The sequence below is a fragment of the Castor canadensis genome, chromosome 16, assembly GCF_047511655.1.
Source record: "Castor canadensis chromosome 16, mCasCan1.hap1v2, whole genome shotgun sequence".
In the NCBI taxonomy this organism is placed as follows: Eukaryota; Metazoa; Chordata; class Mammalia; order Rodentia; family Castoridae; genus Castor; species Castor canadensis.
In genome coordinates, this window is record NC_133401.1 from 43,296,892 (window position 1) to 43,318,748 (window position 21,857).

At 48.3% G+C, this 21,857-nt stretch overlaps 1 protein-coding gene across 1 annotated transcript; it reads right to left on the reverse strand.

Annotated features, from left to right (window-relative positions):
- Nucleotides 1-10,454: 10,454 nt before the first annotated feature.
- On the reverse strand, nucleotides 10,455-18,229 carry Cxcl14 (C-X-C motif chemokine ligand 14). Its single transcript, XM_020185461.2, has 4 exons — nucleotides 17,930-18,229; nucleotides 17,650-17,755; nucleotides 14,036-14,149; nucleotides 10,455-11,577 (listed from the first exon to the last, which is right to left on the reverse strand). Exons 1-4 carry the CDS (start codon nucleotides 17,991-17,993, stop codon nucleotides 11,562-11,564), a joined length of 300 nt encoding a protein of 99 aa, XP_020041050.1. The 5' UTR covers nucleotides 17,994-18,229; the 3' UTR covers nucleotides 10,455-11,561.
- Nucleotides 18,230-21,857: the final 3,628 nt, after the last annotated feature.

A 21,857-nucleotide genomic window follows, 5' to 3' on the forward strand; every position in this document is an offset into this window, starting at 1 on the left:
AAATCAAGTAGCCAGCACGGGGCCTGACCCCTGGGATTCTAAATAAAGGCTCCTTCCTTCACTTCCACTGGGAACGTGAGAAGGGACATCTGACAAGACATTCATGCATGTAACTCAGGAGACTTCTCAGTACCTCACTGAGTTCATGGAGTGCAGAAGAGCAGGCATGTATTGTGGACTTCAGACTCAATTTGTTCAAATCCTTTCACCAAAAACTTACAGATTCTTCTAAGCCTTAGCTTCCTCACTTACAAAAGGGTTCCTATAAAAGTACCTAATATTTAAATGGTTTCAGTATTAAATGACATGAAACATGTGACACAGCCCATAGTAAAAACTCAGTAAGTTTTGTGATGTTCAACAAATATTTGGATACAGATTTCTACAGTATTTACATGAATAGTTAGAATAGCCGCATATATTTAATAAAATTAGTGTGCCATAACCTCATACTCAATTGTATACCAACCTGTTAGCTTTTGATTTGCATTTATTTCTTAAAATTTGTTTTTACTTATGACAAATAATGCTGCAGCCTAGCAGGTATTGGTTTTCTTGACTGAGGCTCTTCCCTTGGGATGGACTTTTACGGATGGGATTTTTGTCTTAAAGTGTTCATTCAGCAGTATCTGGAGATATTTTCATATTGCCAAGTTGGCTGCAAAGAGATATCTGACAATGCAGAATACCCTCTTCTCAACAATCACTTGCTTTTGACCTTCGAGATCTTTCTTCTATGTCAGCTTTTTTTAAATTACAATCTACCAAGTTGAAATCTGTGACTTTAAACCTTATTACATTATGTAATCGTCTCAAATTTGACTAAGTAGAGCTGTTATTCACAAGTACTTGTTTTAAAAAATCTTATTATAAAATTAGTATAGGCTTATTTATTTTCTACAACTGGACCTTACTCCTTTTTGGAGTGGTGGTAGTGGTGATTTACTGTGTGGCCCAGGCTAGTCTTGAATTTCTGGGCTCAATGGATCCTCCTGCCTCAGCCTGCTGAGTAGCTGGGACTACAGGAGTGTGGTATCACTCTCAACTTCTTTTTTATCTTTATTAATGGTAAACTTCAGAAGTAGGCAAGAACAGAATGACTTTCTCCCGTAAGTTGGGAAGAGTTGATATAACTTTGACAAGGCTAGATCCAGTGGCTAGTCCATATGGTTTCAGTCCTGACACTCCACTTCTCTGCTGTGATTGCTTCTGTGTGTTTGGCTTTGGCCTCAGGGAGGTTTTCTGAGGATCCAAAGAAGACCTCTGATGCTTTGAGTCTAAATCCTTATGAACTGTTGTTATAGTTTGGATCTGCAATGTCTTCCACACACTGATGAGTGAAGGGATTGGTGCTATCAAAGCTGATATGACCTTTAAGAGGCAGGGTCTTGTGGGAGGTGTTAGGTCATGGGGATATGACCTCAAAGTTGACTGTGCGGTGCTGGTCTCTTCCTGTCTCTCTTTTTCACCGCCATATGTACTATATGCCTTCTGCCATAATGTACTATACTGCCATACACCCAGCAATAAGGCCAATCAGTCACGGACTGGAACCTCCAAAACCATGGGTCAAAATAAACTTCTCCCTTTATAAGTGGATGATCTCAGGCATTTTATTGCAGGAACGTGAATCTGACTAGCACCCTGTAAACCAGAGAAGAGAGACCTTTTTTCACCCCAGCTTCCACATAGTAAATCTTGTGACATCCTTGACTGGCTTTCTTGGGTCATGCCTCCATGTCTAAGCTAATCGATGTGCTTGGGAAGATCCTTGGCTCTTACTGGCTGTCGTGGATCATCTGTACCCATTCCCTACTGCTAGTTTCAGGAGGAGTTGGGTGTGGTGACTTACAGTGCCCCCCAGCTTTACAGAACTACAGGTGTCCATGTGTATGTGTGTCCCTGTGTCCAAATGAAAGAGCAGAGTGCTGGATGCTGTTAGTGAGGGAGAGGATAAGTTACTCTGCTTCCCTGGACTTTAGCTTCCTCTGCTGTGAAATAGTGATGTAGGGATGTACCCTGCATTCCAGGGTGATTGAGAAGGTCACATCAAATAGTGTACTTGCTACCACATCTGCCATGGAGTAGATGTCAATAACTGTTAGCTTTAAGACAGTCACAGCAGCACTCTTACTAGGGTTGTGTAAAATGGAGTCATTTAAAGTCACTTGCCCTGGCACAGAAGTACTGTGCCTTGTAGCTTTTCAAACAGTATTCCCAAGAGGCATTTCAAAGCTCTTCCTAGAACTGTTTGACAATCCCTCATCCTCCCTGTGCACTGTGCTGACACAAGGCAAGAGTCTCTTCCTCCTTTTCATTTTTGTCTTTCCTTAGCCTTTAAACCTTCCTACTCTCTGTTCTGGGGCTTTTTCTTCCCACCTGCAATTATCAGCAGCTGTCTATTAACCAGCCCCCAAATTGTAGGGAAGTAAGGGGAATTGTGAGTCCCTGGGGCTTGACCACCCTCCTTAAGTATGCACGCTTAATTAGATGGCAGCAGGGATAGCCTGAGTCCTTCCTCTGGGTGCCTGGGTTGGTGATCTGTCCTACACTTCCCATCTTCAAGAGGAGAGTGCTGGCCTTGGAGGCCATATGTTGTGTCCCCACAGATTTAACTCAGGACAACCTGGGTGACTTGGTTGCTGTCACTATAGCAAGAGCTAAGATCTAAAATGATCTTTCTTCCTTTTGTGTTTTAGCATCTCTGGAATGAAAGTATGACTTCTAACAGATGTGTATATTTTAGGTAGTGGATTACAGCCTTCCCTAATCCCACCATTGCCTCTGTCTTACATTAAATTGACACTGCTTCTTATCATCCATTATATCAAAACTTGAGAAATATTGCAATAGGGACTCTGCTAGAGATTTTTGTGTTTGGTACATTATACAGTTTCCTTATTAGTCTCCCGGGACGGATTGTGTGGTGAGGAAGCACCCTGCTGTGGGTATTACACCCAGCTGAGAGAGGCGAAGCCCGCCAGCTCCACATTGCCTTCCCTTCCCAGTAGCATCAACTTCCGCAACCTAGCTCCTTGCAAGTTCTGAAGCAACCACAAGATGGTGCTTTTGCTCTTTCTCCTATAAGGCTGCAAGGCCTTCAATCTGAAAACCATCAGGCAGCAGCTCCACTAGACACATCTCTGTGAGTTAACAGACCGAGGAAAGGCAGTCTGAAGAAGAGCCAGCATTAAGGTTGGATGTGCATGGGAACGTGGTGTGTGGACAGAACTGGGTCCCACACCCAGACTGCAGTGTGAGACAAGGGGTATTGTTTGGTCATTTCATACTAAGCCTCTTCTTAACTCGCTTCCCCAGGAAGCTCCAGAGTCTGTTCTATAACAAAGAGTGAGCACGTCAGCAATTTGGAGTATCCCTTCAAAAGCACTAGTGAAATCTAAAGCTAGAAGCTTCCCAGACCTTCTCTTTCTCACCATGTAGCCTCCTTTCTGAGAAGGCCAACTGTGGGGTTGGCTTGGGAGACACACAGGGAGAGTCCACTCACTGGGTTACAGGTGGGCCCAGGTGAGGGGGCATGCAGGTTTACCCTCCAGGGTCAGCTTTCCCATGACTTGTGTGAGTGAATGTCTGAATAGGCAGGCAGAACCATGTTCTGGTTGTGTTTGGATGGCAGTAAATCCTAATGTTCCACAAGTTAAAGAAGACTCTTGAACATCAGGACTGAGGTTCCCAAAGCATTCTCTCAACACACTAGCCTACAGGGACTCTCTTGTTCCCTCCCCTGAGTCATAAAACACCTACCCTGTGCCAGACACTTACAAGAGGCTGCTAATTCGGAGACAAAATCTATTCATTATCATCACAGCCTATTGGGAGAGACTGACATATCTAGAAAAATGCCATTTGGTGTGGCAATCGTGAAGTATGATAAAATAGGGAAGCTCAGACAGGCCTGGTAGAAATCCTGGTATGGCCACTTGATACTTGGATTCCTTGTGCAAGTGATTGAATCTCCATCAGATTAAGGGTTTTTTTTTGTGTGTGTGTGTATAAAACAAGAATGGTAGTACAGATGTCATATTAGTCTGTTTTGTGTTGCTATAACAGAATACCTGACGCTGGGTAATGTGTAAAGAAAAGAGGTTTACTTAGCTCACAGTTTTGGAGATTTGAGAGGATGATCATGAAGTTGCTTCATGTGTTATGTGATTCCAGTTACTGGAAATACCAGGAAGCCTCTGGACACATGCATTGGTAATGCTCTGAAGCTTCAGGAATAGGGTACTGGCCAAGGTTCTAAACAGGGAGAGGAAAATAGGGAGCCTGAAGGGCTCAGGTGCCACCCCAGAACTGCCCTGGCTCCAGGTGGCTTCATGAGGGTGCCACCCTGCAAGGAGCCCATAGTCTGCAACTTGGGCCTCTGAGATTTCTCTCACCCCAGCTCCTTCTAGGCTCAGGGAAGTAGCAAGTTGGCAGCCTTGTGGTGGGACAAACTGCAGACCTTCCAAAGCTATCAGTCTGGGGGTAAGGTGGAGGGAACTGTGCCCTTGGGTCTTTGTGGGTCCCCAAGCTTCCTCGTATACTAGGGTCCTCCCCAGTCTCCCTGAGTTGGAATAGGATGGCGAAGGCCTGTATCCTGTCATGGTTCTCTGAGGTAGCTGATCCCCTGCCAGCCACAGCCAAGGAAAGCTTTCTCTTTGTCCTCATGAAAGGACAGCTGCTTGGCTGACTTTTGTTCTCCTGAAACCAGACTCGAGTCCTTTAATTGTCTGGGATAGCTCATGTGGACAGACACATGGAAAGGGGACAGTGCTTCTGATTTGGGGCTTCCCTCAGCAGATGAGTCTCCAAAGTGTCACATGCCTCCCAGTGAACAATGCACCAGAATCAGATCCAATCTTTGGCTAGTGGAAGAGGCAGGCTAAGGTGGAACAGGGAAATCCGGGGATTGCCCAAGAAGAGTCTGTAGGGTACTCTGTGGGGATAAGAGGAACCATTGCTTCCAAGGCACCTGGATTCACTTCAGAGTAGGTCATCCATGGGGAGAAGTTGATTAATCATTCCTCAGCCATAAAGAAGAATGAAATTATGCCATTTGCAGGGAAATGGATGGAATGGCAGATCATCGTGTTGAGTGAGATAAGCCAAGTGAAATATAGTATGTTCTCATTCATTAGTGGAACATATGCCTATGATGATGATGGGACATGAATGTGAAAGGGGGATGGTCTGGGGAGACCAATGGGGGGAAGAAGAAAAGGATACTGAGGGGTGAAGAGGATGGAAGTGTTCTGCATACATACATATGAAGATGCACAATGAAACCTACCAGTGTTTGCAAAAGGGGGGAAAAGGGAGGGAGAAGTGGGAATATAATGGAGAGAAAGAGCTTGTTCAAAATACTGTACATGTGTATGGAATTATCACAACGAACCCCCATTGTATTATTATTGTATACTAACTCAAAAATATAATTAAACTATCTGAAAAATCATTCCTGAGACAAAATACAATCCCACACACCCTATATACTCTCCTGCTAGGCTTATAAGGGTACAATCATCTTATATTTCAACCATACTGGGACCATGTTGAGAGGGGAGGAAACACTCTGTTTTTTGATGGTACTGAGGTTTGAACTCAGGGCCTCACTCTACCCCTTGATCCATGCCTCCAGCTCTTTTTGCTTTAGTTATTTTTCAAATAGCATCTTGATGTTTTTGTCTGGCCCATGCTCAGATCTTGATCCTTCTGCCTGTGCCTCCTGAGTAGGTGAGATTACAGATCTGTGCCACTACACCTGGCCCAGGAACATTTCTGAATTGCACTGGGACAACCACCATAAGGCACAACTGTCCCTGGCAGACCAGCACATATAATGACCCCACCTAGGAGTGTCAGGACAAAGCTGTTTAACACTGTCCAGACCTCTTGACCACTGTGTGACCTTGGACAAGTGCCTTAGCGTTTTCATCTGTGAAATGGGACTAAGCAGTGGAATTTAATGAGAAAGACATAGTTGTTCCTACTGTTTTTTATCCAACCTTGCTGCTCCTGAAAGTGTGTGGAATGAGTTTGCTATAAAGGAATAGAAGGGCGTGGCTGCTCTCATGATTTTTCTTGGTTTGTAACACTTTTGTGGCTGCATCAGTGTGAATACTTAACTTTTGCAGGCCATTATTATAGGAGAAAAGCACCTTTGCAATATAGAAATGGTTCTTGTGCGAGGGCTGAAACAATGGTTGAAAGAGGCCCCTTGTTTCACCTTCCCATTATCTCTGGAATAACTGAATATTAGATGAGGGAGAGCCTCATCTGCATCTGATTAGACACGCCTACCACTCATCCCAGAATATCAACTCTGTCCTCTTTGTGAAACAGAGCTGATTGTTTTCAATCTGGCTTTGAATTAATTTTGAAACTGGAATTTTGATGATTTTAACTTGTTCCTAACTAAAACATTGAGTTGAATTTGATGACATTGTGGTCATTTTGCTTATTCAATTTGTTTGATGTCGGGAGGGAAACTCTAGCTGCTTCTACTCAAGCAGAATTTGTGTCCACCAAATGTGAGCCCAGAAGCAGTTTGAGCCTCACTCTAGGCCCCCTGTGCCACCCAGTGGGGGCACCCTGGAGCCATGTGTGGTTTCTGTCATCTTCTGCTTTTCAAAGAGAGAACTGACTAGACAGTGGCAAAACAAACCTGGCTACCGCTGCCATTCTGTGTGGCCTGTGCTCACCATTTGATGACTGGGTAAGGCCAGGACTAGGCCCCGTTAGCTTGTGATCAGAGAGGAGCATCATGTGTTCCCTGGTGGACAGGACCAGTCAGACAATGCAGACTTTGGAGCAAAACACTTATTTGGAGCCAGAGCACATGGCTTCGAATTCTGCTTCTTACCACCTGCAGGCTGTGTGAAGGTGGGTGATGTGTTCCCCTCACTGAGCCTCACCTTCCTGATCTGTGGAATAGAACTGGGAGCAAATCCCTGATGCAGTCGTTACTGGGATTCAATCAGGTAGGTCATGTGAGGAGCTCTGCATGGGGTCTGGTTCACAATAAGCAGTAGTTACACCAGTCACTGTGGTTCTTTCTACTGTCTCAGGGAACTTTGGCAGAGGTGCTAGGCTCTTTGCTGCCCTCTGGTGGTGAGGCACAGAGGGCCTCCAGTGGAGGAAGTTGGGAGATGTTATTTTGAAAACAAGAAAATCCTTTTGGGTTTTAGTGTTTTCCTGATGGCTTCTGAGAATTTTCAGCCCATTTTTCAGAAAAAGGAGGAGAGGAAAACACCCCCCAGGGCTCTGAAATAAGACCAACTGTCATGATTCTCCGGTGCTTGTGCTCAAGGAACCTCTGTTTTACTTAATAATGGCCTTAAAGAGTAAGAGGAGTGGTGGGAATCATTTTGTATGCCAAAGACAAGCCTTAAGCTGTTTTCTTTATATTAATTTTTTTTTATAATTCTGAGGACCAAGCCCAAGGTCTCAAGCCTTGCTAGGCAAGTGGTGTACCACTGAGCTACACCCCAAGCCTAGTTTTAGATTTAATAAGGAAAGACGCAATTGGTATGCTGAGGTTGCTAAGAGCTACAGTAAGTGGTACCTCGTTTATAAATGAACCTTTATCAGAGGTTGTGCATATAGGAAAATCATAGTATATATAGGATTCGGTGCTTCAGATATCCACTGGGGGGTTTGGGAATGTATCCTCATGGATAAGGAGAGACCACTTAATTCCTAAGTGCCATTGTAGGTTCTGAGAGGTTCTTACAAAAAAAATATCACACACAGTCCCTGCCTTCTAAGAACACATCATGTTAAATGTTCAAATTAAAGCTGTTAAATTGTAGTGCAAGTCATGTAGCAATTCAAGGCTAAATGAATCAGCCAGATGGATATTAGAGTTGATATTGGAGAAAGTCCAGCTTTTTGGGCTTAAGACTTGTAAGTTGCACAGGGCTCATTGGGAAAGGGCCCCTGCTTCGGTTCATGTTCTATTGTTGCCATCTTGAAATTCTTAGTTTTTCTTTCTGTCACTTAAAAGCTTTTTTAAATTAAGACATAGTAATTATACATAGTCAGATGGTACTGTGTGATATTTCAATACATGTATACAGTTTGTGATGGTTGGATCAGAGTAATTAGCATATTCATCACTCAGACATTAATCATTTCTTTGTGTTGGAAACATTCAAAATCTTCTCTTCTAGCTACTTGAAATATACAATAAATTATTATTAATTGTAGATTTATAGCATTTAAACAGTGGCCTTTGCATCTTTCCTTTTGTACCAGGCCCTGCCAATTATATGGCAGTCATGACCTGAGGTCCAAGGTGACCAGGAGAAGCTGTCAGGTGGAGGGGAACATGGGGAGTGTTAGGCCAGGTGGAGGAGATGAGCTGAAGTTCAAGGAGGTGGTTGTGTGGTGTCAAGTACGGCACAGCACCGAATTCTGCTCAGGATGTGTTTTGGGAAGTCAGCGGCCATGGCACCTGGGTCTCCACTCAAGCCCACCTGCAGGGAGGTGGTGGTTGCCAGGGGTGAGGCTCGAGTGGACAGAGGAGTGCACTCCTCTTTCCTAGGATAGCCTGGGAGGGCCATGACCATGACCAAAGGGCCTGTTTAGAAAGACTACCTCACCTTATTTTGCTACACTAGAATTACTGTCCTTTCTGGAATGTGCTGGGTGGACGCCTCACAGGGCTGTTGGGAAGCCTAGAGGAGAAAAACCACAGGATAAAGCTCTGTAACCCAAGAGAAAAGGGTTTCCTCCCTTGCTTAGCACAGTTTTGGGTGGTAGTGAGTCCTTGTTTGGTGTTTGGTGAAGTGCTGGTACTTGGAGCCCATCCCATCCTCAGTGGTCTGGCTGGAAGTAAGGTTCCAGGGCTTCCAGGGAGGCAAAGCCTGGTCTTTGTTTTCCAGGAACAGGCTCTGTCGGGAAAGGAGACACTTTGCAATTCTCTCCTACCTCTGCTCTTTGCTGGATTGGGCTCGAATTCCTCTACTTACCTTTACAAATGATTTAGCTTGTCTGGGCATCTACACAACAGTGCTCCCCTGAGGGAGAAGTGCCTGGGCAGTGCTGGCCCCCGAAGGAGGCTGTTAGAGTTATTGGTGGTGCAGTCTGGGAGTCTGCAGGGCAGAGAAGGGAGGAGCATCCTGGCCAGCAGGACCAGGGAGAGCGTGTGGGCACTAGACTCACCAGCAGGACGCAGAGTGCCCTGTAAGGGTGAGAGAGTGTGTGGTGTGTTTAGAATGAGAGGAAAGGCAACAGTGAGGCTAGACCTGGGAATGGTGTGAGTAGCCTTCACCCCATGCTGTCTGCTGACAAATGAAGGGATCCCTGCATTGGGAGGGGGTAGTAGGGCTCTGTCAACAGACTGCTTTATGCCAGGCTCTCCCCAGTGAGAACCTGTTGGTGCTGCTTTGGGCCCAAGCAGGGTTTGGGGCTCCTGGGAGAAGGGGTCTGGCCTCTACTGTCCCCTGTTCTGTTATATGCCATTCTGCTGGAGCTCTCCTGCTCTGTTCTGTCTGTTGGCCTCTGGCTTCCTGTACAGTCCACCTTCTTTCTCTGTAATGAAGAGAAAGGTGGAACCCATCCTGGGCCATAGACCCAGAATGGACTAAGTACTCTCTGTCTCTCAGTAGAAAGGCTCCCAGCTACTAGAGAGTAAGAGAAGTAAAAAAAGCCCTCTGTAACCTTGGTCAACTTTCTGAACCTCTCTGGTCGTCAGTCTTCTCAGGAATTCATGAGGGGTAACCTGGATGCTTGCATTAAAACCCCGAAGCAGAGCCAGCATGTCAGGACACCATCTGCAGAGGTGAAGGGGACATGAGTGACTGGCTCCTGGCTCCTAGTCTAGAGGCATGTCCCCTTGAGCAGTCCTGCTCGGGTGGGAAGACAGAGGGCCTGGCTGACTTGGGACACAGTGAGATACAGGGCTGTGGGGAGTGTGTGCAAAGTGACCTGGTCTTATGATTAGTAAAACATTTACCAGGAACTCACCAGGCCTTGGGGCTCTTTTTCACATACAGCCATCACTTTCAGTCTCCACTGGGTAGGCGTTGTTGTCATGTCCATCTGCAGAAGCAGTATCAGAGCCTTAGCATCTCCCAGCTGTGGCCCCCTGGCTCCCCTGGCTTCATAGCCTCTCCAATGGGCACTTCCTGCCTCTCCCCAAGTTTCAGTGGAGTCTTGGGGTCCTGGAGCCCAAAGCATCTTGACTGGCCCCATCTATGTGACCCTCCAGTCCCATATGCCCTCACCTGCCCATTTCCATCAACCTGCTGCACGTGTGAGAGGAAGGTCTGGCTTCCTGGCTTTGGAATGGACCAACAGCCCCAGACATTCTGCAGAGGTGATCATGTCAAGAGGCAGTTGGCCAGTTTTCTTTCCCAATCCATTTGTCCTTGTTTATTTAGGACATGGTAAACATTTTATTGTCCTCTCAGTTTAACGAAATAGAAAAGAAAAAAGTCAGGAGTCTAGAATTTTGGTACATTTCAAATATATTTTGTCACTTTTCATTTTCGCCTTAGAAAGAATATGAAACCTGCGTGCAACACTAATGGTTTCTGACATTTATAGCATATAACACAGCAGTGCAATGTGGCCTCTACTGAAGGACAGCGTGGCGGGGTGCTCTGCAGAGGGTATGTACACAGCATGGTGAGATGCATGGTCACCTCAACTCCCCAAAGAGGACTGCACTTTTTCCCGATGGATTTCATGGAGAGTCACAAACATTGCTTTAGTACTGCATGTTCCGTTGTAGGGAAGGAAAGAAGCACTCTTGGAAGGTTTTCCCTTGTCAATAGAGTGGCTGTGGGTTGTACATGTATCTGTTATTTTTTACGCTTTCTCCTAAGGTTTTTGCTAACTCTTGGAAACTTCACTGTTGAAGTAAAGCATTGCCTACCAAGGTGGGGAACTTTTCAGAAAGCTTCAGATTGGAGAAAAGACCCAACACCTTCTTTAGTGTCACTTGCCCGGCCATCACAGATCTTGGAAATGTTTCTTAGAGGAAGGGGAAATGAACCCAGGAAGCATGTTTCTCTGGCAACCTAACTTGAGTTCCTCTAAGCACAGATGCAGAGAGACCCCTGCTCCCACCTGCATGGCGACAGGGGCCACTGCAGAGTCACACTGAGGCTGTGACTGCGCATAAGCCTGGGAGAGCCCGTGGCAGCTGTGCCGAGGCGCCAGGCCCTCTGAGCGGAAGCTTCCCAAGCTAGGAAGGGAGCAGCGCTGCAGTGAAATGTCTCCACAACGCTCATTGTTCCTCCCAGGCGCTTATAAAGCTCAAATACAAAAAAGCATTTCTTTTAAAAAAGGAAAGGCATGAGTTTCCCCCTTTTCGGCAAAAAAAGCAGCCCATGAACAAGTCTGCAGCACAGAAGAGCTGCGCCTCACATCTGGAAGCCTTACGCACACAGCTATAAAATGTAAAAACTGACCCTGGGTAAAAAGTGCTTCATAACAATATATAATTTGTATCTTATGCCTGTGAGAAAGAAGGGGTTTTTATTTTAATTTGCAAAGTCCTTTGCTGAAGTCTCCCAACTGGTCTGGAGTTTTTCTATCAGAGATTTTTCATGCTATTCTTCGTAGACCCTGGGAAGAGAGAACACAGGTGTAAGTGGCTCAGGTTCTGATGTAGGTGGCTCACAGCTGCTGGTGGGGCTGCTCCATTCATCCCCCGATATCCCCAAGACTGTGGCTGGGAGTGGGAGGGACACCTCTGAGGACCTGTGTGCTTTTGTGCTACAAAAGCTCACACAAGTCTGGCTTTGTCCTTTTAATCAGCTTCCGCTGCTGTGGTCTTATTTCATCCCCCAAAGTCCTACAGAGCAAACCCCCTTTTCATGTGGGGAAACTGAGGCCCAAGAGACAGAGATGTGCCTGATGATTTTGACTGCTAGTGGGGTAACAGAATCCTCTTCAGCATGGGGGTGGTTCCTGTACCTCCTAGTTCCATTTCTCATTTCGGTCCCTTCTCTTAGAGAAAAGTAGTGGTGGGGGACTCCTCTCCCTTGACTTAGGTTTGTCTCCCAGAAAAATGCCACTTCTAGAAAACACCGCAGAGGAGTGTTTTCTAGACTGAGGAGGGGGGTTAGTGGGTCTGGGGCTGTGACAGAAGGTCCCATGCCCTGTGGTCACATCATCTCGACTGCATTGCCTCACTTTTTCCAGTTATGGGGCATTCAGGAGCCACCTTGCTCCTCTCCTCCCAAGCTGGCTCTATTTAGCCATTTTAACTCTTTCTAGTTCTGACCCATCGCCGCCTTAGGGCATATTTCACACTCAGATAGCCTATTGCTCCCTGTGCCTTGCTCTTGACTTCTGAGTGAGACCACCTAGCTATATATTGAAATAAAATGCTTGAGTTGCTGCTTCTGATGGCTCCCAGAAGCTCTGGTCTGAGGTGCTCTGAGTTCCCTGTCTAGCGATGCAGGCCTGGCCCTGCTATGTATTCTCCTTCCTCTGCCTTTGGGCTCAGCGTTCTTTTTCCGTCTCTGTCTGCAAAGAAGACTTTGCACAGCTCCATTATCTCCATTCTACATCCATTGAGACATTTTTAACCCTTCATAGGGAATAGGAGTATGGAAGGCAAGGGCAAACCCCCTTCTTCTCCCCAGGACACCTCATCATTCCGAGAAAGAGAGATGAACTCTTGATGTAGTGAAGTGACAGAAGGCCTGGTAAACTGAGAGGCTCTTGCTTTCATCCATGCAATTTATAAAAGTAAAAAAAAAAAAAAATCCGGCTCTTCAAAGCTGCAACCCTGGATGGGGGGTGAAGGGGAGGGACAAGGTGAACAAAGGGACTATCTCCCACTAGTCTGAACAAGATGCTGTCAACCCCTCCTTGAGATGGCTGTGGGGTTCACCTCTTTTCACTTTTGATGACACAGGACCTAGAGGGTGACATAGCGTGGACAGAATAGGGCCTGCTTTTGCCACGTGAGCTGCCTACCCTGACCAGAAAGAGGGCTTCATTCCCATCAGATATATAAAAGAGTCTCCCACCTCATCACTTTCTATTTCAGGCAACTGCAAACCAGGCAATTTTGAAGGCAGTAAGAAAAGGCTCAGGTGCAGGGGCTGGGCCCAAGTGTCAGCTGTGGAGAGCTGGTTACAGGGCTGAGCTTGGGGGATTGGCACTAGGGCCAGGTGATAGAACAGGCAGTACAGGTACCCACTGTGGCCACATGTTACCCACTGGAGGCCTGGCTTTCTGCCCTGGCTTTGCCCTGAGCTCACAAGGCAGTCACACTCCCTCCTCACCCAGCCTTGGTTGAGCTGGCTTGGGCTCCTGGGGAGGTCATCTGAGTTTGTGTGTGTTTCCCTGGTCATGCCATGCAAGTAAAGGCGTAAGCAGGCTCTGTGTCTGAACAGTGGTGTACTCCAGGACAGGTTCACCTTCATGAGGGACAGAGGAGCTAAGAAGTGCCTCCCTTTCCATGGCCAGACCTAAGACCCCAGGGATCAGAGTTCAGAAGCCACCTTCTTGATTATGGGGAACAGAAGCCTGGGGAACACAGGGGTCTGGTCATCTCATTTCTGCTGCCCCCTTGGATAAGGGTGGCTCTGATTTTAAAGGGTCAAACCCAAGGTCCTTCTCATACCTGCTGGGGAAGGAATTTGTCAGATGTCTGGACAGTACAGGGCAAGGGCCACCTTGGAGAGGAGAATATGGTGTTGGCAGGGAGTCTTCCTCCTCATCTTGGGGGTATACTCACACTTCACCCCACAAGAGCCACAGGGGAAATGGCAGGTGCTCTCCTGGCCATTCTATAGCTCATGTAATTTAAATAAAAAGAGGAATTAAGACTATAATATGAAAGACTCACACGGACTTTTGGTTCACAAACGAATAAACAGCTGTCCAGAAGAACAACAGCCTACTTTAAGTGGTGAGTTACTTGTCCTTGAGGCCACATAAGCAACGTCTGGTCATCTGCTTGGTGTGGATATTGTGGTGGGGCTAGATGATCTGGTGTGAGGGGTCCCTTCCCACCCCAGGAGCTACAGCCAGCTTCAGCAAGAAGGACAAGAAGAGACAGGCTTACCTACGCTTCTCGTTCCAGGCGTTGTACCACTTGATGAAGCGCTTGGTGCTCTGCAACTTGGGGTGCAGGCAGTGCTCCTGGCCCCGGTACCTAGATACGCTCTTGGTGGTGATGCTGAAACCAAGTGGAGGGGTGCAGGTTGAGGTGTCTGAGTGCCAGTGCTTTGTCTGGTCTGTTGGGTGGTCCTGGTCTGTCAGAGACATGGCCTCCTTCCTCCCTCAAGGTAGCATACCCAAGTCCTTATTCCCTGGCTGGTTCTTTGGAAGGTTCTGTTGTTGCCTTAATGTCTGACTCCAAGTTTTGGTCTAACCTGTATGGAGTGAGTGGTCTCGCTTTTCTCCTTGGAGCCTTCAGAGTCTGGGATAGTGTCCCCTACCCCCACCACACCCCCAACAGTGTGTTGTCCCTAGGTCTCAAGGTCTCTCTTGCAGGATAATCGTTAGGGTGCTCTTTCAGAGATGGAGAGGACCAATGCCAGCAATGTGCACCAGTCTGCCATTGGATTTGAGGAGCACCATGGTGGGGTTAACATATGCCCTGCAGATGCTGGTACTCTGACCCTCAAAATCCAGCTAACCTGACCCACTGCAGATTGTCTCAGGGATGGGGTTTGCTGACCCTCAAGCAAAATCTTGTCGGTCTTGAAGACCATGTTGATGCTTGGGTTGATGTTCCAGTTATTTCACCTTTGGGCAGAAGAACAAGACCTCCCTTTTCCACAGCCCGAATATCTCAGGTTCTCTCAGGCAATACTCCAGCGCACCATGGAGGCCCAGCTATGCTAGAGAAGCAGGGTGGCCTTGTAGAGAGAGTGCAGAGCCCCGGGTTTAAATTCTCCCTATTGCTCTGAATCTGTTTGCCCATCTGTAAAATGGGGACAGTAATAGGACCTACTTTTTAAGGTTATTGGGATGATTAAAGGAGACAGCACCTGATAGATGCCCAGTGAATACTGTTGTTAGTAATTAGTCATGGAAGATGAGACGGCCAAGGAGAAAAGCAAGGCTTAGTGTGTGAGCCTGGAGGGAGAGATCAGGCTGCTGACTATCTAGCACTGCTGTGTTCCCTCAGTCAGAGGATGGCCAGAGTTAGGCGGAAGTTTCTGGGTGGGGGAGGAAGGATGGGGTTCAAGAATAAGGGGGTGCTTAGGATACTGGACAAGTACAAGGAAAGGGGCTGGCATACTACTTCATGAAGAGTCACAGGAGGTCGGTTGGAGGTGAGAGTGAAAAGAGCAGGAAGCAGGGAGAGAAACTACCAAAGGTAAACCCACAGGCAACCAAAGGTAAAGCATCAGGGCTCATGGGCCAAGTTTGAGAAGCAGGCAGTGTTGCCACAAAGAGTTCCCTAATCCTTAGGGAGAGGAAAATGGGAACTTGTCAGCAGAATGGAAGCAGAATGTTTCTGGGCAACCTGTTCTCTTCCCTGCTCTGTGCTTAGAGTTTTTGGGGGTTCCCCATACAATGGGCCTTCTGATAATGCAGGTGGTTGGCCCTGCCTCCATTGGAGTCCTCTATGAGGCTTGTAACTCCTCCCAGGCCTTGAGCATGAGGCCAGGCTAGAGTGAAATCCAGCTGTTCCTCCCCTGCCCCAGTATCTAGTCACCCTGTAGGAATTTAGCAACCCCCCCATGCCTATAATGCTGCTTTTGCACTCTGAGTGAGTGTCAGCGTGCAAGCTAAGCATCACAACTTCTGTAGGGCAGGGAGAACAGGAAAGGACCCATCAGTTTTCCCACCAAAGTGTTCAAATGCTGCATCAGAATTCTGAGATTATATAAATTAGGAGTGGAGGGCAGACTGGAGGATTCCTGACTCCAGCAACTATCAGAAATTCTGGATCCCATAGCCCTCTCCTCAGCAGTTGTGAGGTGCTGAAGGTATCTGGTGAGAGCTCAGTGGACACAGACACAAATTGCCTTTCAAGAACCCTTCTGGTTGCAAGAACTTGAACTTACAAAGCAGACTGCTCTGCTACCCTCACCCCCCAGCCAAGATTTCTGGGTAACTCAGGGTGAGCTGGAAAACTTCCTCTTGTTCAGCCTCTGTGGCTGCAAACCTGCTTTGGCAAAAAAGTGCTGGCCCCTTGTCTGATGTAGAAAGTCTTAGGATCTTGGGAGTGGAGAGGAGCCCTTCCAGGGGGACTTTGGCAATGGGGAGAGGTTTAGGAGAGAGTGACTAGGTGCTGATCTTTTGAGGTCTCTATATATTTTCACAAGGTTACATAAAGCTTTTTCACTCACTTGCTTGGTTGTGGTTTCTCTTTATAACCAGAGAAGTTTAGCCAAGAGCAGGGCAAGCCTGATGGTGAGAATTCTTTTTCAGAGGCCACTATACCCCATACCATTTTTTCCCCCTGCAAGATCTCAGACACAGTTTGCAACATTCCCTGAAATTTTGAACCCCCAAGTTGGAAGTGCTGCGGGGGACTTGTGGCTCTTCTCCCAGCTTTTTTGACCCCTGGCCCACACGCAGAGGATTTGGGGCCACTTTATTTCTATACTGCAAGGCAAGAGACAGGGATGAGGAAGTTAATTTAGATGTCCATGAAGGAAGGCATTGGGGTCGGCTCAGGCCAGGTAGCTTTTCAATCCCCCTAACTTCAGCCTGGCTGTGCAGCCCCAGGAGGTGTGGGGTGTGGGGGGTCAGGGTGGGGGTGTGCCCTGCCCTCTGTAGACTCTGCATGAAGATCTTGGGCCCGGCAGGGCCACTCATTGGAAGGAACTTGCCCAGACTGAGAATAAAGTGTGTCCTCTTTCTGGGGGAGGGGAAGAGGGGCCAATGGCCCATGGCAAATATTTGGGAGCTGCTTTGCCAAGGGCTCTCTTCCTGGCCAAGAGTGTATTGATGGGAAAACCACGGCGCTGGACTCAAGTGGTTAATTGGGAAGGCAGAGGAGCAAGGAAACTCAGTGTTCTCTTGCTCTGCCCCAGTTTTGAAGACATTGCCGGCATCCCCACCAAGCAGGGCTCGTGGTGGCGGTGTCATGGCACATTAACTCCAGCAGAGCACTTTCCACTGGGCCTCTCAGGTTCTCCCGCACCCATGAGTCCAGCTGCTGGGGGAAGAGCCAGCAACACTCCCACAATGAAATTCCTAGAAGCCCCTGGTTGAAAACATAAAAAAAGACTCTAAAGGGAAAAGGGGGACTAAAGATAAATGTCATTACATCTCTCTCCAGTGACAGGAAGGTACATTCAGACCCCTCAGGGTCGGAGGATGTCTAGTAGTTGATGTCTGGGTTCCCCAGGACCACGGGAACAGTTTGGGTGTGAGTTCTGTGGGATTTCAGCCTCGGTGTTCTAAATTGGCACACCCAGCATCATTTAACCCTGGATTGCTCTAGCACCCTGGGCAGTCCACAGTGCAAGGCCACATATTTGAATCCTAGCAAGTGCGCACTCCTAACGCTGTTTGCCGAGCGCGGGGCAGAGACCCCTCCACCCTCAGCCCTCCTCACAGACTGATGAGGCCAGCCTTCTAAAGGACGTGCTGGGCAAATTACAAAAGCTTCACCAAGGCCTTGGCAAAGGCGGAGGGAAAGGTTTGTTAATCCGATTCAGCCCCAGGCTGTGCCCCAGCACTGCACACGTCACGGTGGGGAGCAAAACTCACATAACCATCTTCTCCTCGCAGTGCGGGTACTTTGGCTTCATTTCCAGCTTCTTCACGTCGCTGTAGCGGATTTTGGGCCCCTTCCGGGAGCACTTGCATTTGGATCCTGCGGGAGAGAGCGCGGGTGCTGCTCAATTGCGCAAGGGGTCTCTTGCTCCACAATCGTCCTAGGTGTCCACCCAGACCATCCCCACCCCGGGATCCCAGGATACCTAGTAGTTGATGTCTGGGTTCCCTGGGACTGACCCGGACGGCGATAAGGGGACCTCTCGGCACTCACCGTCCACGCGCCCGGCGCATAGCGCCAGGAGCAGCAGGAGCAGCGCAGCCGCCAGGAGCCTCATGCTGGCCGGAGGGGCGCAGCGCGGAGCAGGGACGCTAGGAGGGCGCCGGCGGGTGCGTGGAGCGGCCCGGAGACGCCGCCGGGCTCGGCTGTCTCGGCTCAGAGCACGCCTCTGGGCTGGGCTCTTTCCAGCTGCGCCCGTCGGTGGGTATCCCGAGCTGTCTGTCGCTGCACGCTGCGCTTTGCGCTCAACGATCTCTCCTCAGCCTCCCTCCGCCCGCCCTGGCCTCTTTTAAATTCGCTCCTGCCCTCGCAGCGAGCGAGCTCATTAATATGCAGAACCACTCGGTGACTCACTGAGATTTCTCAATGTGGTGGGGGGAGGAGACCTTCCCAGCCCGCCCCAGGACCCGGTCGCGATCGCAGCAGCGCACACTTGGAGCCACGCGCACACACGCACACTCACATCCGCTATCCTCTTGCTAACTCGCTCGCACAAGCTCTCCTTCGCACACTTTGCACACCCAGACCACAGCTTGCACACATCCAGTGCAGCTGCTCTGTCTGGGAAGGCCGGACCGTGAAGAGGCTGCTGAAGGGCACTGTTTTTTTGATTCACGTGGATCCCTCTCTAGCCATACAGGCCTATTGTTTCCAGCTGATGGGAGACCCAGGCCTGGGCCCAGATGCTTGGGGGAAGACCTAGAGGGTTTTCCAGGCAGTTGCTAAGTGTGAGTGTCAGCAGGCCTTACCCCTAGGGTGAGGGCAGTCCCTGTTGGGCCAGCAGCTCTGGTGTCCAGAACACAAAGCCAGGTCTTTATAGGGACTTGTCATAGATTGTACAGGAGCAAAGCCAATGGCTGCTGTCCCTGAACTGACTCAAAGAGAGTATGGGGGTGGTTTTGGGCAGTCCCAGAGGAAGGCTTCCTAAAGTAGGGTCTGTAGCCTAGTGGCCCTGTGGCTGGGGGCTGAGGGAACCAGGAGGACTCCCTGCTGTCACATTCTTCTTCAAAGCCAGGCAGAGGCCAAGTAGGAGCCATGACAGTGGTAAATACTTGGATGAGGGCCCTCCCATGTTCCAGACATTGCATCAAGCTTTGGGGTTAGTGGTATGGGACCAGCCACGGTGGCAAAAATTCCGACCACACTACTTACCCACACAGTGACTTCAACACTCAAAGGCCTCTTTTCATGTGTAGGTCATCACAGAGAGGCTGTGAAAAGTACATAAGGTCATAAAGTACTTAGCAGGATGCCTGACACACAGTGCCAGGAAATGGTACTTTTTGCCATCATTAGTATACAACACACACACACACACACACACACACACACACACGCAAATTTTGAGTCAGCCAACTCCCCTCCAAGTTGGTACTTTTAATTTATTTGACAGGTGCAGAAACAGGAGAAGTTCAGAGAGAAGAACCAGCTTGCTCAAGGTCATATAGCCAGGAAACGGGTCTAAGTTAGGAGATGCCCCTGGGTACGTGGCTGCAGAACTGGGCCTCATGTTCCCGGGCCACTCTGCTGCCTTTGGGCCTATCGCCCTGCAGGTCTGTTGATGAGCTCTGGGACAGAGCATCTCAGGTTCTGGAGGGAAGGGGGAGGACTTGTCTCCCAGGCCAGAGCCCCAATGCTGTGCTGTCAGCCTGACAGCTCTCCGGGGGTCTAAGTGCCCAGAGGGGCTTCTGGATGGGAGGGGACAATTTGCAGGGGCAGAGTAGGAAGAATCTATGCTCTCTGTTCCCAGCTGGATGGTGTTTGCTGCCTCTAGAGGAATTTGAGCCCTGAAGAACAAGCAGAGTCCATGTCCACAGTTGCATCTGTCCTTAAAGCAGGCTGGACATTTCATTCAGCAGAAGATGAGTACACGGGAATGATTTTTTGGAGTGATTTATGTTGACTTTTTTAAAACATAGAATTAGCTTTTCTTAATATGAAACAGTGCAGTGTTGTTAAAGAACAGCAACAAAAACCCATAAAAACCAAGCAGTTCCAACTACACTGAGGTCTGTACGAAGACGCTAGTGGTGGTGTCGTTCCAAACCCTTGTCTCTTGGCTTTGCCTACATGTGAACAAGTAAGAGCCAGTTGTATATTCTGTTCCACAATCTGCTTGTTGTTCCTACCAATATAGCATGGTTATCAGTCCACCTGGCTAGTCATGCTTCAACCATATCTCTTTTATGGCATCATTTGGAGCCGTGTAAGATAATGACTATGAGGCTGCTATCTGGACTCAGACTGCCTGTGTGTGATTCTGAGCAACCAGCTGTGTGTCTTTGGGCAAATGATTTTTTTAGGTCTCTATTTTCTCATCTGTGAGATGGGATGCTAATGGCACCTCCAGCCGAGGGGGAATTAAATGAGATGATACGTGTCAAGCTTTTAAGAGTAAGTGCTTAAAGTTCTGGCTAATGTTAACATCATTGTACAGATGTGCCCCAATTAATTGAACTGATTACTCCCTGCTGGATATTTGGATTGTTTTCAACTGCTCTTGTAAGCAGTGCTAGGTAACAAATACCCTTGATGCTTAATTTGGGAATAGCTCCTTAAAAACTGGATTAAGTCTTTCTTAGAATCATTGGGCCATGAACATGCCCATTTGAAGGTTCTTAATACAATGGCCAAAATTCCCTTTAAAAAACAGTGCACTTTATCCTGCAGAAGGAATTTTTTTAACTACCAAGCTTTCTTGGAGCCCGCAAAACATTATATTTTATTAATGAGATTTTATTTCTAACATACTAGTTTCACTAATCTTGAAGTAATCAACATTGATTACTTCAGAGACATCTAACAGCTCCAGGGATCATGGGCACAGAGCTTTTAAGGTTCTAAAAACATGGACAAATGGTCCCTAGCTCACTGGCTTAGACCAGAGGTCAGATTGCTAACTTGTGGCCCCCTGTTTTACACTCTTGTCTATTTATGTTGATCATTGGTTTGTAAAATACAATGGCGTGTGCCTTGTCACACAGATGCCCCATCTGAGTGAGCTCTCCTAGAGCCAGGGATACAGGAAAGGATGTGATTCCCTTTTCCTAGCAGGTCTATGGGTGATGCTGTATCACTGGGCAAGGAGGGGGCTTGATCTCTGACATACTTGTAGGGCACAGACTCTCTACTGGCCTCAAGGCTGAGAGGGAAGGTACTGGGGGGTCTTTGGATAGGTATGGTGGCAGAGTTAAGTGGGCATGGGGGAGGCAATTCTTTGTATAGTAGCTCTGCCTACTTCAAGGAGGTTCTCTGGGCTACAGTGTAGGGCAACACACATGGCCTGCCTCCTGGAGGGCAGCCTGCTCTCTCTCTCTCTGGCTCTCTCTCTCTGTCTCTCTGGCTCTCTCTCTCTCTCTCTCTCTCTCTCTCTGTCTCTGTCTCTGTGTGTGTGTGTGTGTGTGTGTGTGTGTGTGTGTGTGTGTGTGTACACATCCAAGTGGTTGCAGTCATGCCAGGTTCTACAGGACAGTTCTATGGGAGACACAGGTGTACAGGCACAGAGGAGGGAGGAAGCAGAAGCAGCACCCATTCAATGAGGGAGTAGACACTTGGCCGAGCCCCCCTCTCCCCCGGTTTCACTCACTGAACACCTGCTGTGGGCCAGGCTGTGCACAAGGTGCTAAGGACTTAAACTGCAAGGAGAGGCATGTGTGGGGAAGGTGGGCGTCAACCACAGCCATAGGTACAAACCTGGAAGTCCTGCAGAGCTAGGATCCATGAGGAAGCTGGTGCCATAGGACTGAGCAGGAGATCTGGCTAGGCAGAGGTGGGGACTGAAGGATGAGGGGTCCACCAGGCAACCATGGAAAGAGGCCATTTCTGCCCTTTACTGTCCCTGCTGTTCACACGACCATCTCCTGTGGGGACTCCCCTACTCCAAGCCCTTCCTTGAAAGTCCCCAGCAGGGCCTGCCCCTCAT